General features: G+C 35.8%; 2 protein-coding genes across 2 annotated transcripts; one reads left to right on the top strand and one right to left on the bottom strand.

The window, feature by feature from the left end:
• Positions 1–732: 732 nt before the first annotated feature.
• LOC139756553 (protein phosphatase inhibitor 2-like) lies at positions 733–5,384 on the bottom strand. The gene is made up of 4 exons (XM_071676135.1): positions 5,232–5,384; positions 3,385–3,552; positions 2,542–2,636; positions 733–1,544 (listed from the first exon to the last, which is right to left on the bottom strand). Exons 1-4 carry the CDS (start codon positions 5,312–5,314, stop codon positions 1,297–1,299), a joined length of 594 nt encoding a protein of 197 aa, XP_071532236.1. The 5' UTR covers positions 5,315–5,384; the 3' UTR covers positions 733–1,296.
• Positions 5,385–8,730: 3,346 nt separating this feature from the next.
• epsilonCOP (coatomer subunit epsilon) lies at positions 8,731–17,363 on the top strand. Its single transcript, XM_071676128.1, has 6 exons — positions 8,731–9,074; positions 11,218–11,381; positions 12,326–12,478; positions 12,860–12,995; positions 14,188–14,412; positions 16,969–17,363. The coding sequence occupies exons 1-6, from the start codon at positions 8,979–8,981 to the stop codon at positions 17,080–17,082; spliced, it is 888 nt and encodes a 295-aa protein (XP_071532229.1). The 5' UTR covers positions 8,731–8,978; the 3' UTR covers positions 17,083–17,363.
• Positions 17,364–18,258: the final 895 nt, after the last annotated feature.

Raw genomic sequence — 18,258 nt, 5'->3', positions numbered from 1 at the left:
GTTATCCAGGACCTTTCTAAAGGTTGCTGCAACCCAAGGCTACGCTAATAACAGTAGCAGGGAATTATCGACTCCTTTAAAGTGAGTTCTTTAACAAGACTTTACTGCGAATGATACAGCCTTGCCAAAGGCGACTTTTCACTTGCAGTGTAACCTCGAGCAGGTGGAGTCCGGCAATATATATATATATATATATTGTTTTTTCTTTTCATACTGTTCCTACGAGTCCACGGGGAAAATGAAACACGATAAGTTCCCAAGTGCACTTTCATGTAATAATCGCATCATCAGGGGAGACACAAAAGTCAGTTGATGTACATCGAAGAGACGAGGCTAGGATGCCATTTGGTAAACATAAGATTGTTTACCAAATGGCGTCCTAGCTTCGTCTCTTTGATGTATATCAACTGACATATATTTCTCTCTTTTGTCTCCCTTGATGATGTGATTATTACACAAAAGTGCACTTGGGAACTTATCGTGTTTCACTTTCCCCATGGATTCATTGGAATATATATATATACTTACACATACAAGCTCTTTTCCAGATTTTCCTGCCTATATACATCTTACTAAACTATTTCACTCGCTTTTTAATATATGGTTTTACTAGAGGACAATTGTCTGATTACACTAGAAATCATATGTAAATAAGTTTTGAAAATCACCAGATAGATGAACATTTTCAGATATATTTTATCAATATTAAGCATGATGGTCAGGTGACTAACATTATTTCAAGAATGATATAAATTTATTTTTTAGTGTCCCAACTACAAAACACTATATGGATATCGTATCAAAAATTTCACTTATTATACGCTCATTCTCCTTACAGCTGCTAAGGATTTACGATATACTCATAATCTTAGACTTTAGATTATGAAGCCATGTCCAAAGATAATTGATTCTCCCTCTACCAACACAAGTATTTGCCAATTATTTGAGGACAGGGAATGGGGTACTACAAGCCTGACTGTTTTGTGAAGCCTATGCTACTACTTGTGATCACCATTGTAAATATATGAATAGTTGATATATATTTTTTCATTTGTTATTGTGATTCACTGTTCCAGTATCAGGAACTCATATAACTGGCTGTGGTAAAATATAATGGTTTACAATCAGTGTCAAAAAGTCTGCTGACTTGTCACGACCATTTTCAGGGTATGAGGCGAAGTATGAGATGGGTTCTTATGGTAAAAACAGCATTAAGGAAGTCCAATATGTAAGCAAGTGCTACAACTGGATTGCTTTCTTTACTTTCACTCAAATACTGCATGGGTTTGAAGGCTTTCAGTCTCCTGATGCTTGTTCCTCACCTACCAACATCTCTTCACTTGGGCTGGCCAAAGCTTCATTTCCATCTTCTACTATCTCCTCCATTGTACTATCTTTCTCTTCTTTAGCTTCTACATCATTTTCCTCTTCTAGTTCATCATCATCTTCATCATCATCATTCTGCATTAGCTTTCGCGCAAGTTTTACTGCATAAAACTCATTATAATGCTGTTTCCTTTTCATTTCAAAAAGTTTTCTTTTTTCTGAAAAAATACAAAATATATTGGATAAGATTTCATGTGAAGTACAAGTGTTAACTGAAACTTCTTATGTGTTCAATAGGATGTAATCTTAAAAATTAAAGGTAATGTGGAATACAATGATGGAATGAATAATTTGGCTCACAATACAACAAAGATTACCATACTAATGTTACAATGTTACAATGATGTTACAAATTTATACCTCTGTAGCTTGAACATGTGGTGCATTACACATGACAGCTAGAGAATCTATGTGAGTGAATAAGGCCTTTCTTTGTCTGTTCCTATGCTAATTTGCTTATGCAGGAAAAGGCAGGAGAGAATGAAAAGAAAAAATCCAAAGTTAATAATCTAATCTTTCATGGTGAAATGGTACTGGTGAGAAGTGGCAGTTAAGTCCAAATGCCCAGCTAAAGGATCAAGAAAATGGGGAAAACAAGTGTTATATGTCATACAATTAATACCTTTCATCTGTAAGCAAATGGTTGAAGAAATCTAGTTAGGACATAATTGGAATAAAATTTCATTAATTTCATATCAGTGAATTCTGCAACCTAAGCTATAAACATCAATATTTATCAATATTTCAGTGCATTATACATGACAGCTAGAGACTGAGTGTGAACGAATGTGGCCTTTGTTGTCTTTTCCTAGCGCTACCTCACGCACATGCGGGGGGAGGGGGTTGTTATTTCATGTGTAGTGGGGTGGCGACGGGAATGAATAAGGGCAGACAGTATGAATTATGTACATGTGTATATATGTATATGTCTGTGTATGTATATATATATGTATACGTTGAGATGTATAGGTATGTATATGTACGTGTGTGGACATGCATGTCTATACATGTGTATGTGGGTGGCTTGGGCCATTCTTTCGACTGTTTCCTTGCGCTACCTCGCTAACGCGGGAGACAGCGACAAAGTATAATAAATAAATATAAATATTTACCTGCTGTTAGTGTACAATATTTCTCCTTATATAAATGCCCTACCTCTCTCCTCTGGCGAAATTTCTTCATCTTCACTCTCTTCTTCATCTTCTGGTTCAATTAATGCTTTAGGAAGTTCAGTTCCTCCTAACTGAATCCTAATGGAAATAAAATAATTGGTTAAAGTGCATTTATTTCCTACCTATGTAACTTTATGAAACTCAAGGCTCACATCATGATAATATCACATGTTTATTTAAATGAATTTGGTGCATAAGACCACTTGCCCTTATATTATATTCAAAATATGAAGTTTTTCATCTGTTATAGTGTACCAGGATTAATGTGATGCTTGGCAATGCTTCACAGGCATCCTACCAACTGCCTCTCAGTACATTTTTCCTTAGCATGCTTATCAATTAGTATATAATCCATTGATATCTGCTCACCAGTAACCCCACTAACCCAGATATACCTACATATGTCCCTTTTTTAAAAAAAGTATTCCCAATCCCCAGTAATTTTTCTGCACAAAACTCCAACTGTTCACCAATTTCATTCACAAGATACCTATACAAGATTTTATGCTTATACCCTATCTCCTGCAAGCTTTCCATGTGTTGATGACCCAAAAACAATGCTTCGTACATCTGGTTATCTCAAAAGTGAGACAATTGTCATATGCTTGTATTTAGAAAGAATGTGTGATAATATATTCCTTCTGTATGAAGACAAGTTTATTCTATCTATTTCTAATGATACTCATGACAATTATTTCTCCAGTATGAAGACAAGTTTCTTCTTTTCTAATGGTACTCATGACTCAAATTATCAATAAATAATCTTCAAGTATAAATTTCTGTATTTACCTAACAGAAATCCCATGAAAATGCACATACTACTAACTTTTTGGCTAGAAGATCAGCATCCAGACCATCATGTTCATCTCCAGAATCTCCCTCCTCATACTGAGCAAATGGTGTCTTGGGTTCTTCAATTTTCATGTGCCCATAGTCCTTGTCTTTGGGATGAAGGGTTGCTAGAATATTCATCTCATCCCATTTTGTTCCCTTTCTGTATAAGAATATAAGACTATCACTAAAACTTCAGAAAAATATAATCAGGTTTAATACGTTAAATACTTAATACATTTACCCCTGCACTTAAGAGGAAGTGTTGTTTTGTCTGTGTGTATTGTTGTGTTTTTGTTCATGTGCAAAGGTACACAATTGAAACTAACTGGCATTTTTTTTCCTAAGTTGGGTTTTACACTCTAGGGGACCTAATCCTTAACCTCAATATCACACAATTTCTTGAGCTTTTTAACATTCTTTGCATTCTGGAGTTGTTCAAATGCATGACCACCAACAAGTACAGTAGTACAATTTTTATTGTGTTTATTCAACATTCTGGTGCATGCAATAGGAGCAGTATTTTCACAAGATTTCAACCCCTCCAAGTCCCAGACACATTTTGGGCTTGAAGATTTTCTACCTTTTTTCATGACATAAGGACCCTGAAAAATTTGATTGCAACTTCCAGTCATTTTTGAGATGAGACTGAACAATGCTAACCATTTGGTTAGTGGGATGACATTACAGGTGTTAATAGCCTGTATTATTTTTCCTCAAGGCAGAGGCAGTCCATTCAATTCAAGAATTATAATATATATATATATATATATATATATATATATATTATAAACTTACTGAAGGTCTAGAACAGAAAGAAATCCTGCCAAATATGCCCTAGGAGCAATGAAAGGGTTAATGACCATGTATTTTGCCTTAAAACAGAGGTGGCCCATTCAAGAATGATTAATTTATATTCCCTAGTCAGCATATCATTAAAAACTAAAATGTATGAAGTTTGATCACTTTGACCACCACAACCAAAGTGACTCAAAATCCATAAGCTGGAATCACAGGCTGAATGGTCTCTTTCAAAAAGACGTTTGTGATAATAACCTTGGCAATCAATGGGGTTTCTGAGAAGTCAGGAACTAGCAGTAGTTCTTGAAATGCACTAAATTTAATACAGTCTGACATATCAGTGTTAATGCCACACGTATAATCATTAGTTCTGTACACAATTGTCAAAGACCAAATTATCACTGCTAATCAAATGATTCAATCTATTTTAACAATAACCAGATTATGAATAATTACGTGTACAGAAGACTCAAGACTAAGTATTTATCAATAATCATTTACCCATAGTGTATTACATATATAGACCTGTTTATCACCAAATGAAACTGAATCTATTAATGAGAATACTCAAAGAAAAGTTTGACATTCTATTGTAAAAAAAAATTTCTGTTCAACCATCAAATTCACACAGAGACTGAACTAGACCTATAGTACAAAGGAGACAATGGAGAGAGACTGGTGCCAGACAATGTTTTCTGCCAGAACTCGACCATGTAACTATGAATGGTATGACAGCTCTTTTTCCCCCCCAAGTGACATTTACTCTATATCTTTCACTACCACATACTTCCAAACAGATTTAACAAGGACCCCAAACAGATTCAACAAGGACCCGAGTATTTCGTCAATACCATATCATACAAAAGCGTAATGCTACTGTATTTGCCGATAGTTTTACTAGTTCATCTAAGGAGAAACCAGACAAGCCACAGTCGACTTAAGATGTCAACATCGCCCTCTCCAGCAACTTCATCTTCCTCATGACATAAGCCACTAAACTACTCTGATTTACATTCATTGCATCATACATTTCTTACTTACTCTCTCTGTCTCTCATTTCCTTCAAAACTAGACGAATTTTTCAGTATGCCCTTTTTGGGCTTCTTATTGAGGTTGTCGGCCATTGTCACAATATAGACGGAGTAGAGAGACGATACCTGATTGGTCGCACTCCCACACGATAACCAATCATAATATTTGTTAAGTATTTTAGACAAGCGGGACTTTTTAAATTTGTCAAAAGATAAAATCCTTTAAAGGTTAATTACAATATTTCATCGAGTAAATATCTTTATTCAAGTAGTGCTTAACGTCAAAAAGATAACTGAAGGTTTTCGTTTGGGATGCTGCTAAAGCGAGGCTCTCACTAGACGAACGCCATTGAGAACGTAAACAATCTATGTTTTTACGTTCTATTAGTAAACATGACTTTATTGTGAATCGAGTGTTAGGTGAACTACTTATTTTCCATTCTATAAATTAACTTGTAATAGTTTACTAGAACTGAAAAAGGTCCTAGGAAGTATTTTCAAACTAATTTATGCTGTTGCGAACTATATAATGATATCAAACCCAGTGAATCGCCCCACAAATCATCGGACGATTATAAAATTTAGGTTTATAAGCCAAGCACACAAATCATTCGACAAATTTTACATTTATTTCTGACACAATATGAGCTTTTTTTAAGCAATGATGCACAAAGAAAAAAAAGCATGGTGTCATTTTGTTTAGCAATGTCATTACTCCAAAAGGAAATCTGTGTCGGAGGAATCTGGAATTTGACATCGTCCCTCATCTAACGCCAGAGTTCCACATTAGGAGAGCAGTAAAGCTGGCAAATGATAGTTAAGCATTCAAGATTATATTTAAAGAAATGTTCAGCAAGTTGCAGCCCTCCCGCACCTGTGGCCTCATGGTAAGTGAGGAGCCTGCATTATGTGCGTCATCACAATTACAACACTGCACAATACTTTGCCCAGACTTGATTTTACTTCCACACCAGAGAATTTAGTTTTTTTCCTCAGTACCAACACCGAAACTCATTCATATTTCCAGGCCATATAGCCCCACCTGCTGCACTTGTAACAAAACTCTGGTGGTTCAATAAACTTTGCAATCCTCTTATACCCTACTTCCGCAATAAAAATCCTCTCTGGAACATCTCCCTTCATCAAGGCCACCTCTTGATCTTTCCTATCACTTGAACCTCGTGTCGATTTGCCCAAACAAATCTTTCATCGTCTAAAATAAAATCAGTATCCAGCAAAGCCGGTTACGTGCCTTGGCGCACGTCTCTGTCCTCAGGTTCCGTCAGTATCACTTTCTTAAACCCTTTGATTGTCGAGAGTTTAACTGCCAACTCCCTAGCTACAGTTAAATAGGACATATTACGCCTTCCTTAAGCAGTGGTACAAATTCTGTGTTGCCTTCCCAATGTAGCAGCCCACGACAATTGCTCGTGATCATATACGGAAATCCCGGCCTTGGCAAGTATAACCTCCTACCTGTGTTTACACCACCAGGCTTCCTCGTCACTTTAATACCGTTTTGAGAAATTGTTCAAGTAACCTGCTGAGTCCGGTTCCCATAAATACTCTTTCAGCTTACTTCTAAATGATCATTCCTTTTCCTATTGCCAATCCTGCCCTCTTCTCGCCTCCTCTTCATTTCCCTCATACTGACCACTTCTTGATAGACAGTAATTCCTTCCATAGTTTTCTAGAGGTTTCTGCTTCATAATCGCTACTTAATAGCTCCAGGTCTTCTCCCAAGGTTCTCGGCAAAGCATTCATTCCTCCTTCAGCCACAGATCTTCCAGACTTGTGCCCACAACTTGCCCCAGACATGGTGCAAACTATAGAGAGCTTGCCGGCAAAAATGGCTAGCCGACATGCCACGAGCACGTCCGAGCTCGGGCCTGATTCGTGCAATATTCGAAGGGACTTAATAAAATTTCTCTTTTACCAATTTCCTGTTCGAGACAGAAAATGGTTTCGAAATTTTCCAGGTATTTCAACATGTTAATGCTTCAGTATGTACTGTGTTCTTTGTGTGTTCAGACCAGTTCGCACTGACATAACATGCGGGTAAGTTGGTCATTTAAACAATTTACGATTAATTGATTTCCATAACGACCCTAATCGTTCATCAGAACAAGTATCACTAAAAGTTGAGAATATAAAATTAGTAATGGTATGATGGTCTCATTTGCATTAAGTTTTCATTGTCTTGGTTGCAACACATCCTTGTGGTTATGCATTGTCCCTATGGTTTCAGTATTGAATGCTTCCCACCTGGTGTGCTTGGGTCTTTATATCACATGAATAGCTCACAACATTGACCTGTGGATAGTTCATGGTAGGAGTCATTCACAGCTTAGCTGTGAATATATATTTCTAATGATTTGTTATATCTACGTCAAGAATTAAACATATCTCTAGTGATGTATATTCAGTATTTTTGGTGGTGACTAGGATGAGCAGGTTTCGATGAAGTCGTTTGTTTTACTAAATACTTTCAAACACCAGTTGTTACTTTTTTACATGATACCTTTTGTCCAATCTCGTTTGTTTCGATTCTCATGCAATGTACCTTTTCATGTTCATACATATTTTTTTATATTTAAATCATATCACTTGTTGCCAATTCCACTTATCTCCCACGTTATATATTTTTTTTTTGTATCAGTGACATTTCTTAAGAAATTAGACTGCAATATCTTTTATATTTTAAATTCCGGTGACCCCAAGTTGTCCAGACTTGTTTCGATATATATTTTTATTTCCATTTCAAAAGTTGGTCACCCATAAGTGTACGCAATTCTTCAGTTTGGTAAAGTTAAAACTAACTATGTCAATGAATAGTTAGATATTCAAAAGAGTATGGGCATTCAGATCATTTACTTTGTTAAAGAAGCAGAGGAAAAACAGCAGTCACTTGTGAGTCCCCTACTCAAAATATAGAAAACTATCTTTGGGGTGATAATAAAAAATTCTAGTTGCCCATCTTGTTTGTATAAGGATATCTTTTGCCTGCCTATATTTTCCTATATTTGCCTGCTTATTTTCAACTGTGTGTGGCTGCTTGGGATTAGCAGTGCCTCATATCTAAGATTGTTTGTGTAATGCTGTTTAGTCGGAATTATGGTGTTGCAAGCACACAGTAGCATGTATTGTGCTGTATTTACGTCATGTGCATGACATACATGATCTGAATACGTAAAAGTAGGAAGTGGTCTTGTAAAAATGGTATGTAGCATCAGTGTGCGCAACAACAACGCTATTTAAAGAAGTATAATTGGCATTTTGGTGCACTTTTGTACATAATAGTGTTGAAGGATTTGTTTGCTACTAAGACTGGTCGCTGTAAGGATTATTTTACGAATTATAGCTGGGTGCGATTGTTATATATATATAATTCATCTTTTGAAAAAAGAATACTGTATCGCACTTTAATTTACAAATAGAACTGACAAATTTGTTTCTTATTTGGAGGAAAACCATTTATAATAGTTGAAATAACCCATAAGTTGAGAGAATCGAGATACACGTCCACGTACAAGCATACCAATTACAGCTACACAACGCGACTTTTCTGAAATTGTTTTATCCTTAAAATATCTAAATATTCCGTTCAGTCTTACACGAATTTTTGTTAGTATATAATTTCGTACTTATCTCATCTTAATATCAAAATAATCTACTGGCTTACAAAGTTGTGATACTGAAACCTTAACTCACTTAAGTTTGCTTTACTGATAGACTGACACAACTGTCAAGTGTCAACATGGCAAACCAAGAAGTGGACGAACTCTTCGAAATCAAGAATTCTTTCTATATTGGAAATTATCAACACTGTATTAATGAAGCCCAGAAGCTGCAGGTAGTGTTATTGTTCTTAGATATACGTTTGAAGGCACTTAAGGCTGTTTAAAACCTCATTGAGTATAGTGATTATTTTGCCGACTAATCGGCACTTATGGTTTAAACAATACTTTGCTATTTTCTACTTAATGAATGGCTAGTACTCATTTTATGCACTGGGTTACTTTGAGAAGGATTGTGGTCCTTCTGTGGTTAAGATTAAGTAAGTTTGATTGGTGTGACTGTGGTAACCTAACATTGTGCCCAGACTTTGGTAAAACATTTGTGGTGGCCCGCAACATTTTTTAAGTATTTCACAGAAAATGACTCAAATATTTACGTTATAAGCTCCCTTTCTTTGGTTTTTATGCTTCTCTCTGTCCTGTAATATGTGGCATCCTCTCTGGCCAGTGTACTGCGTTTTTTTGATGGTGTGAATTCTTATCAATAATGTTTTCTGGCTTTTTTCTTTCAACTTTTTTCTTTTTTGCATAAATGATCTGTCATCAGTTTCTAGCAATATTCATTCATATTATGATCCCAGTGTACACACTTTAGTTTTCCCCACATTCTAATAATGTTTGGCTTTCAGACACTTTTAAATGTCTCCCGTCGTAATTTGAACCTGTGCAGCATCTTAGAATGGGGAAGCTGTAAACTGGTTGAGATCATTAATGCTAAGATATAAGAAGAAATACCTATTTCTCTGTTGCTCTTTTTCTCAAGCAAGAACACCCCAGTTCATCCACAGAATAACATGGAATATGTTGGGTATATCCATATCTTCCACAAGCTATCTTGTAAAATTGATCCCCAAATATTTATCAACACTTTGACTCCTACACTTTAGCCTCTGCATTTGCTTTTGTTATTGTACATATTAGTTATGTAAGCAATACAATTTCATTGGGATTGTGGTGTTATTATTATTATATATATATATATATATATATATATATATATATATACACATATATATATATTTATTTATTATACTTAGTCGCTGTCTCCTGTGTTGGCAAGGTATTGCAAGGAAACAGACAAAAGAATGGCCCAACCCACCCACATACACAAGTATACACTTGTACATATTCATACTTGCTGCCTTCATCCATATATATTTAGTAGTTTATTTGATTTCATCATATGAATTATTTTTATATATATTCATTAGTTAATTATGATTGCTGATCTTGACCCAAAAGGATATATGTTCCTCCTTATTAGTGATGTACTTATTTTTGAGTGATAAGAGGATAATCATTGATAGATTAGTAATGAAATATTCAATACATACAGTCATTACATGAAAGGGAGGCACATAAGTACAAGGGTAAGAGGCCATCACCTAGGTGGGAGTTCTTGCAGGGATGGCTGTCATAGATAGAGATCAGTAGGTAGCTACCTGAACACACACAAAGTATAATATCTAGATAAAATCTATGAAAATTGACATAATTGATATGTCAACCCAGTAATCTTGGTCCACCCTTATTACGATGATTATTCGAATCCTGTAGTCAATATGTCTACTGAAAATTTAACAAAATCTTTTCATTTATTATCGATCTTATTATGAATATATTTCAGGTAAGACTATGATGAATAATGATGAGATGGTGGGTAGCTTGTTTGATATATTCATTGTAGATAAATAACTGATACAAATGCTGTGATGAAGTGAAGTAATGACCATAAACGTATGAATGTATAAAGTAATACCAGAATGAAAGGCATAATGAAATAATGTACTCATCTTCAGAAGCAAAAGCACTGTTGTTGAAAGTAATAGGGCAAGCATGCACATGCACACTCCAGTTAGAGACTTTAGTGTATTTGTTTTTTTTTTAATTTTTTTTTTTTTTATAGTGCTTTAGGTTGGTTCATGCCATTTCTTTGTTGGACTTTAGCAATTTGGCTGTGGATCATTGTTTTCAATATTAATTACTTGTTTGAATCAGCTGTATTTAAAAGGAAATTTTCCTCTAACGTAATTCACTTGAAAATCAGGACAGGAATGTAGAACCTAAAGGGTTTTCACCTCACCCTGTTTGCTGAGAAAGGAATATCAGACTCGTATTACATTTTCCCACAGGATTTGCAATAATGTAATTCTATTTAGATGTATTATGTTGATTATATTTAAGAAATATGTTTTTCAGCCAAGTACTCCAGAGCTACGTCAAGAGCGTGATGTTTTCCTTTACCGTGCACTAATAGGTCAGCGCAAATATGGAGTTGTCCAGAGTGAGATAAAGTCATCTGGTGCAGCTCCTCTTCAGGCACTGAAGCTGCTGGCACATTACCTTCAGTCTCCAGAAAGCAGGTTAGAGTTTTCTTTATATTTAATCACTTCATATTATTAGGCAATTTAAGCTTTGGCATGAATAAACATCATGTAGGAGGTCTGTCATGGATGGATAACAAATTCCAAATGTTAAAGAACTTGGACCAAGATCTTTTCATCATATTTCTTATGTGCTGTTTCTCTTGTTAGCATGGTAGTGCCAAGAACAGACAAAGAAGGGCCACATCGCTCATTCTCTAGCTGTCATGTGCAATACACTGAAACCACAGCCCTTTATCCAAAACGTTGCCCCACAGACCTATCAGAGGATTCCCCTGGCCACTTCATGTGCCCTGATTCAGACTATTGACAGCACATTACCCCTTGTACACCATGTCATTCCAGTTCGACCTATCCCGTGTATGCCTTTACCTTCCTCTATGATCAGGCCCCAACTACTCAAAATCTTTTTCGCCTCATCCTTCCATCTTCAGTTTGGTCTTCTCCATCTTCTTTTCATCTCCACTTTTGACATATATCCCTCATTCTCTCCATTTGTCCAAATTAGTTCAGCACACCTTCTACTCTGTCTAACCCTTTAATTACTTACTCATTCAGTCTCACACCACAAAATGTCTGCAAATGATGTTTTTGTGTTGATATATTACTATGATGAAATTTCTGCTGTGGTTATGAAGTATTTAAGAAAAATTTTGAAGGGGATTCATTTCTTTATTTGTAACTCTAGTACCCAGAACTTCATCTTATTGTGCTATTTGCCTAGGATATTATTTTTGATTCATGAATTTAGTATAAATATGTTACAACAAAGTATGGAGTTTTAAGGAAAAAGGATTAGAAATTGAGATGACCTAGGGTTTTGATGGCACTTTTGTGAATTGTGTAAACTTGTTATTCTAGCTTCATCATTCGACTTGTCTTCAGTTATAAAAGAATGTCTCTAACTCCCTTTAACTTAACAGACCTACTCTTGTGAATGAACTGGAGTCACAGCTGAGTGGGAATGTTGATTTGACAAATACTGCCATGCTAGTGGTAGCTGCGACCATCTATTGCCAAGAAGAAAACTATGAAGCATCTCTCAGGGTTCTCAATCAGTCAGACGCACTTGAATGGTAATACATCATAGAGTTTACATGATGCAATTTGTTTTTTTAAGTAAATTGAGCATGCTGCTTTGATTTTATGAATGAAAAGTGACAGATCATGTTTGATTTTATGATGATAGTAATTTCATAGGAGAATAAAGATCTTGAAATCATGATATGGGAGAGGTAGGAAAAATGCTTCACTAAACTTATGAAATTAATGATTGTATATGGGCTGATTTATGAAGAAAATAATACTTATAGAATTATGACAGTTATCATACTTAAGACTTTCTTTGGTTTGCAGTTGTAAATAAGTAATTACATTAAAATTATTGAAGTAAACATTTTTTTCTAAGCAAATTAATTCTTTAGAGCCACTGTTTTCTGAAGTTTTTGATTTTTCAGTCGTGCCTTGATGGTGCAGACTTACTTGAAAATGGAACGTTTGGATGCAGCCCGTAAGGAGTTAAAGACACTGCAGGAAAAGGATGATGATGCTACTCTCACCCAATTGGCACAAGCTTGGACCTATATTGCCACAGTAAGTTTAACTTGCTAAATAATTATTTTGCATGGTCACTGCTGTTGAAATGAATATTAGCCAAGTACTGATGATTTGTATGACAAAATTTTACTTGAAATCAACCAGTATCACAAAACTACCAGTTCTCAGACAAAAATCAACTAAGGGGAAATTGGCTATAGCACCCTTCTTCTAATGCAGGAAAAACCTTACATGATAGAGATACATAGATAGGAATCTGTGGGGCCAACCTTTAGAGGTTTAGTTAATTTGTCCCTGCTCTCCCATCTTCTACCCCAAAGACTAGAAGTAGACAGAAGTCTATAAAGAAAGACCTAAAATGAAATGTAAAAAAGGGAAGCAGAGTTCTAAGAAAAATGAAAATAATGAAAAACTAAAGGAAAAGAAAAAATTTAAAAGGTGTTTAGCTCAGTATTATTTCATATAATGAAATCTCTTTGAATCAGATCTACTTTTCTTTTATTTTCACTAGCTTATCTTGTTGCTAATTATACCTCTTTCTTTACACACCATGTCTATAGGTCCATCATCCTCATCTGAACAGTATAATAACATTAATTACACTGGTGGTAAATTTTGGGGCAGTTACGCTTAGAGCAAATCCATGTAGAGAAACATAATGTAAGACAAAAAAAGCATCACTGATTAATAATAATTGTAAATATTTATTTCTTAGCAATAGCACACATATCAACAGATTTGATTGGTAATGATGAAATTGGCATAGGTTTCAGTTTAGTGTATGAAGTTTTATAGAGCAATTATTTTTGGACAAATGCATATAGTAATAGACAGTGTAAGGCCCAGAGCAGTCATAAACTGATAATTATCATAAACATTTACACTGTAGCTGATAGACTGCTTGTGAGACGTGTTACACAGTGCAAATCACCCCAAGGCTGGGGGCTGCTTTTGAGGATGTGTTGTATATCATCTTGAGGCCTGTATTTTTTCCTTCTTAGTGCACTTTTATTCCCAGTATATACTTAAATTTTTTCAAAAATTCAAATATTGCTCAACAGCAGATTGGAAATGAAGCTAACTTCACAACATGATGATAGGTCATATTTTCCTTGGAAAGAATGACAGTAGTCCTTGAAGTGTTATTTGTTGGAAGATCTGTTTGTGTTTAAAAGAGTAGATTTGTTTTTATATAGTCTTTGTAAATGCAGGCATTTTATTATTCCAGGGAGGAGAGAAACTTCAGGATGCATACTACATCTACCAGGAGTTGATGGACAAGAACAGTAGCACACCTGTCCTCCTGAATGGCCAAGCTGTTTGTTTCCTTGGTCAGGGTAAATATGAAGAGGCAGAAGGAGCTCTACAGGAAGCCTTGGATAAAGATCCTAATAATCCGGATACTCTTATTAATTTGATGGTTCTTGCACACCACACTGCAAAGCCTCAAGAGGTAAGGATTATCAATCATTATATTTTTATTTTTACACAATAGCTTCTCCTGCTTCAGCTAGTTAGTGTTAGGAACAAATGAATGATGGCCTCATTTACACAGATCCACTCATGCTTGTCATGGATTATGTTTAGTAAACAAAGCCTGTCATCCATAGTCATGCCCTAGTCTATTCTGTGATGTACCTTGAATGCTTCATATGCCCTAGACTACCCTACTTACAACAAGTCACCCTTTGTATACATCAATGCAGATCATTTTGTCGCAGGCTTTTCACGCTTCTGAAAGTTCAGGCCCCAATGTCCCTGAGCCCGTCCCTCGATTCTTTCATAACCTTCTTGGTCTTGTTCACACCTTCCTCCCTCCACATTTGAAATGTAGATCCTCTAAGTGAGTCTTCCTTTGCCAATCCTCTCCATATGTTCTGACCCATTTCAGCACACCCAAGTCAGCTTTCTCTATTAGACACCATTTACTGCTGCATTTCTCTGATACATTGTCATTTCTAACACAATCAATCCATCTCAAATCACTCATCTCATTTACGAAATTTCCACTCTCGATTCTTTTGCCTTCGGGGTTCAAGGCTTACATCCATACAGTAATGCTGGGACTACTATACCTTCAGACACGACCACTTTTGTCCCAGCAAATGATGATCTCTCTGCACACTGTTCATTGCATAGAGGATGTTAGCCCCCTCTCCTGTCTTGTGATTCAACCTCCTCAGTTCCATTCATTACCTAGTCCACTCTTAGGTATTTGAAGCATTCTACTTCTTCTAGGTCCTTATTGTTTACACTCAAACCATCCTGTCTCATCTTCCTGCTGCATTTCAGTACTTTACTTTTGTTTGCATTCACTTATCTTCCTCCTTTAGAACACTTTCCAAAACTCAGTCACAAGCTTCTGGAGTTTCCCTTGAGTCTGCCACTGGAGTTGTGCCATCAGCAAACAGCAGATTCATCTTCTGCCCCAGTACAACATAGACCCCCCCCCCCCCTTTCCATTACGTCCTTTGCATTTACCTCCTTCACCACCTCTTCCATAGATTAAACATCCTTGATAGATAGATAGATGACATCATATATCCTTCACACAGATTAACCTTTACCAAGAAGCACTCACCTTCCTCTCTTCCCAATTTTACATGTGCCTTACTCTTGTGGTAAAAACTCTCAGCTGCATTGAAGTGCAATTGATTTTTGAGCCTAATTCCAGTTTTTTTTTCTTTAATCAGTTGAAAGGTACACAGAAAATATTGAAACTTTTTCTAAAGAATTAAGGCTTAATAACTATTCTTATGTTAGAAAAAACACGTTATCTTCAATATTGGCCAATCCTACATAAACAAGTTACCCATACTTTCCTTTTTTAATGTAGAAAAATTTTCAAAACTATTCTATTATCCTATTAAAGCCTCCAAATGGACATTTACTTTGCTGGGTGATGCCTTTACACAGCTAATTACCCATCAAAATTTGCGCATCAATTTTGAGGATGTGCACCTATCCTGGGTGATAGATAAAGTGACAGTGTGCAATTATTTTTCCCCACTGTCTCATCCTCCAGCCATGCCAATGAAAGCACATTGGCATGAGTTTTTAAGGAAAGAAATGGAGCAGCTTTTAGCTATATTTAGAGAACCAAGCAGATGATCCTGAATTATTTGATGAAGACTGATCTGTCTTTGAATCATATGGAGAATGATTGTATGGACACCCTGACTTTCAGCGTTAAAAGTTTACCAAGATGAGGTGGGAAAAGGTTTTCTAGCAAAGGTGGAGGCAGTGTTGCCTGTGCCTGCCAGACTGTGATAACACTGCATTTGACTGGCATGGCTAGTAATTTTACAAAATTTCAGCTATAGAAAAAATATCAGTGATATTGATTATAACAATTAAAGATTTGTTACATATGAAAAAGCATAATAGTAATCAGTAATTGATATTTTGGTGCTGATTAGATAAATGATGAAATGTGCAATTATAACTTACAAAATACATACAGTATGAAATAATCTGACAAGCACTAAACAACCATCCTCCAAACTCGGTATTAAAACTCTTAACACATTAGGCATACACCAAGCAGAAGCCACACTCCACAGACGAACATGAGTCACACTTTCCATCTATACTCTGGACATTACCCATCCCTACAACACTGCAAACACCATTTCACCATATAGCTAGACATTTCATCCCCACAGTGCTCCTACCACAACGAAGACAACAAACACTTTCTCAGTAGCTCTGCTACACAGAGACGTGCCCATCACTACATAATGACCTATTGTCCAGCTGCTGGATGTGACCAGCTTTCTAAGTGCAGTAGCCTCATAAACATAGAAGAGACTCCAGGGGCAGTAAGTAAGCATGTATATGTACATATATTTATAAAACCCTCCATCCTTGGGACCCACCTGAATTTTCTTTGTTCTGTCAATTAAAGGATTAAGGAGTATGTGAAAGGAAAGGTAAGGCTAAATAAGTGACACAACTTTAAGTGATTATCAGGAATGTGTACAAAAGAAAAAAATATCGTCTATTTCAGGTTGCCAGCAGGTATTTAGCCCAGCTTAGAGATGAACATAAAACTCACAAGTTTGTGGAAGACATCATTGCTAAGGAGGAGGAGTTCAGCCGTCTTGTTAAATTGTATGCTTAAGAAAATTGTTTGATATAAAGTGGTCTTTAAATTCCTATTTGTCGCTTGTGTTACTTTAGCCTCAGCATAAAAAATATCTTATTCCTTACGATGAATAAGAAAAATGTATGAACATCATTTTCTTGGTCCACACAAAAATTAAAACAAATCAATTATTTACCTTTATAATATGCTCAGCATCAGATGTAATTTTATGAGGCTAATGTATTAACAGGAGACAACACTCAAAGGGAAGGGTTTTGTTTTTGAACATATAGTATGAATAAAGTATGAAAGAATGATTTTTATTTGAATAACACATGGTCATGATGCTATTTAGGCAAATATATCCAAAAATTAAAGGCTTTATAGCACGATGATAGTTTTTTGCATTCACAGATTGCTATTTATGCTTTACATATGTTTTACAGTCCTTCTCGAAGATGCTGGTTGCTTTCGTGTAAAGCAGGAAACAGCATTAAGAATATAAACTAATTTTTTTGAGAATGTAGACTTGAATAGACAAAATGTATTATTATTATTATTATTATTATTATACTTAGTCACTGTCTCCCACGTTAGCGAGGTAGCGCAAGGAAACAGACAAAAGAATGGCCCAACCTACCAGCATACACATGTATATACGTAAACGCCCACACACTCACATATACACACACCTATATATTTCAACTTATACAAACATATACATACACAGACATATACATATATGTACATATTCATACTTGCTGCCTTCATCCATTCATACATATTCGCCATCCCGCGTAAGCGAGGTAGCGTTAGGAACAGAGGACTGATCCTTAGAGGGAATACCCTCTGTTCTCCGTTCCTTCTTTTGTTAAATTAAAAAATGAGAGGTGAGTATTTCCAAGTCCCCACTTCCTCCCCTTTTATTTTCCTTCTATGACACGCAGGGAATACGTGTGGAGTATTCAATCTGATACGTCTGCTGACCTCTAAAAATCTTGGAGCTAAGTTATATGGGCCATTAGATTTGCTAGGATTTAATTGGTCCAGGTATTTAAGTACTTCAGAGCTCTTTATTTCTCTAACCTTCAACTCTTCTTCACCAGATCCTTGAAACATTCTCATTGGTTGCTGTATTTGAGATGTTCCTTCAAATTGTGAATATGGAGTTAAAAGAATACTTTAGTATGGTAACCATTTCCTTGTCATCAG

This window comes from Panulirus ornatus, chromosome 22 (assembly GCF_036320965.1).
Source record: "Panulirus ornatus isolate Po-2019 chromosome 22, ASM3632096v1, whole genome shotgun sequence".
Classification (NCBI taxonomy): Eukaryota; Metazoa; Arthropoda; class Malacostraca; order Decapoda; family Palinuridae; genus Panulirus; species Panulirus ornatus.
The sequence above is the reverse complement of the archived record's forward strand: the minus strand, read 5'-3'. Positions and strand labels throughout refer to the sequence as shown.

Bases quoted from the DNA above. Each gene is read 5' to 3' on its own strand.
- LOC139756553 (XM_071676135.1), bottom strand. From the start codon at position 5,314: ATGGCCGACAACCTCAATAAGAAGCCCAAAAAGGGCATACTGAAAAAT. The intron at 3,553-5,231 runs GTAAGTAAGAAA...ATTCTTATACAG, and splicing joins GGAAATGAGAGACAGAGAGA to AAAGGGAACAAAATGGGATG. The intron at 2,637-3,384 runs GTTAGTAGTATG...TATTTCCATTAG, and splicing joins GCTGATCTTCTAGCCAAAAA to GATTCAGTTAGGAGGAACTG.
- epsilonCOP (XM_071676128.1), top strand. From the start codon at position 8,979: ATGGCAAACCAAGAAGTGGACGAACTCTTCGAAATCAAGAATTCTTTC. The intron at 11,382-12,325 runs GTTAGAGTTTTC...TTAACTTAACAG, and splicing joins CTTCAGTCTCCAGAAAGCAG to ACCTACTCTTGTGAATGAAC. The intron at 12,479-12,859 runs GTAATACATCAT...TTGATTTTTCAG, and splicing joins CAGTCAGACGCACTTGAATG to TCGTGCCTTGATGGTGCAGA.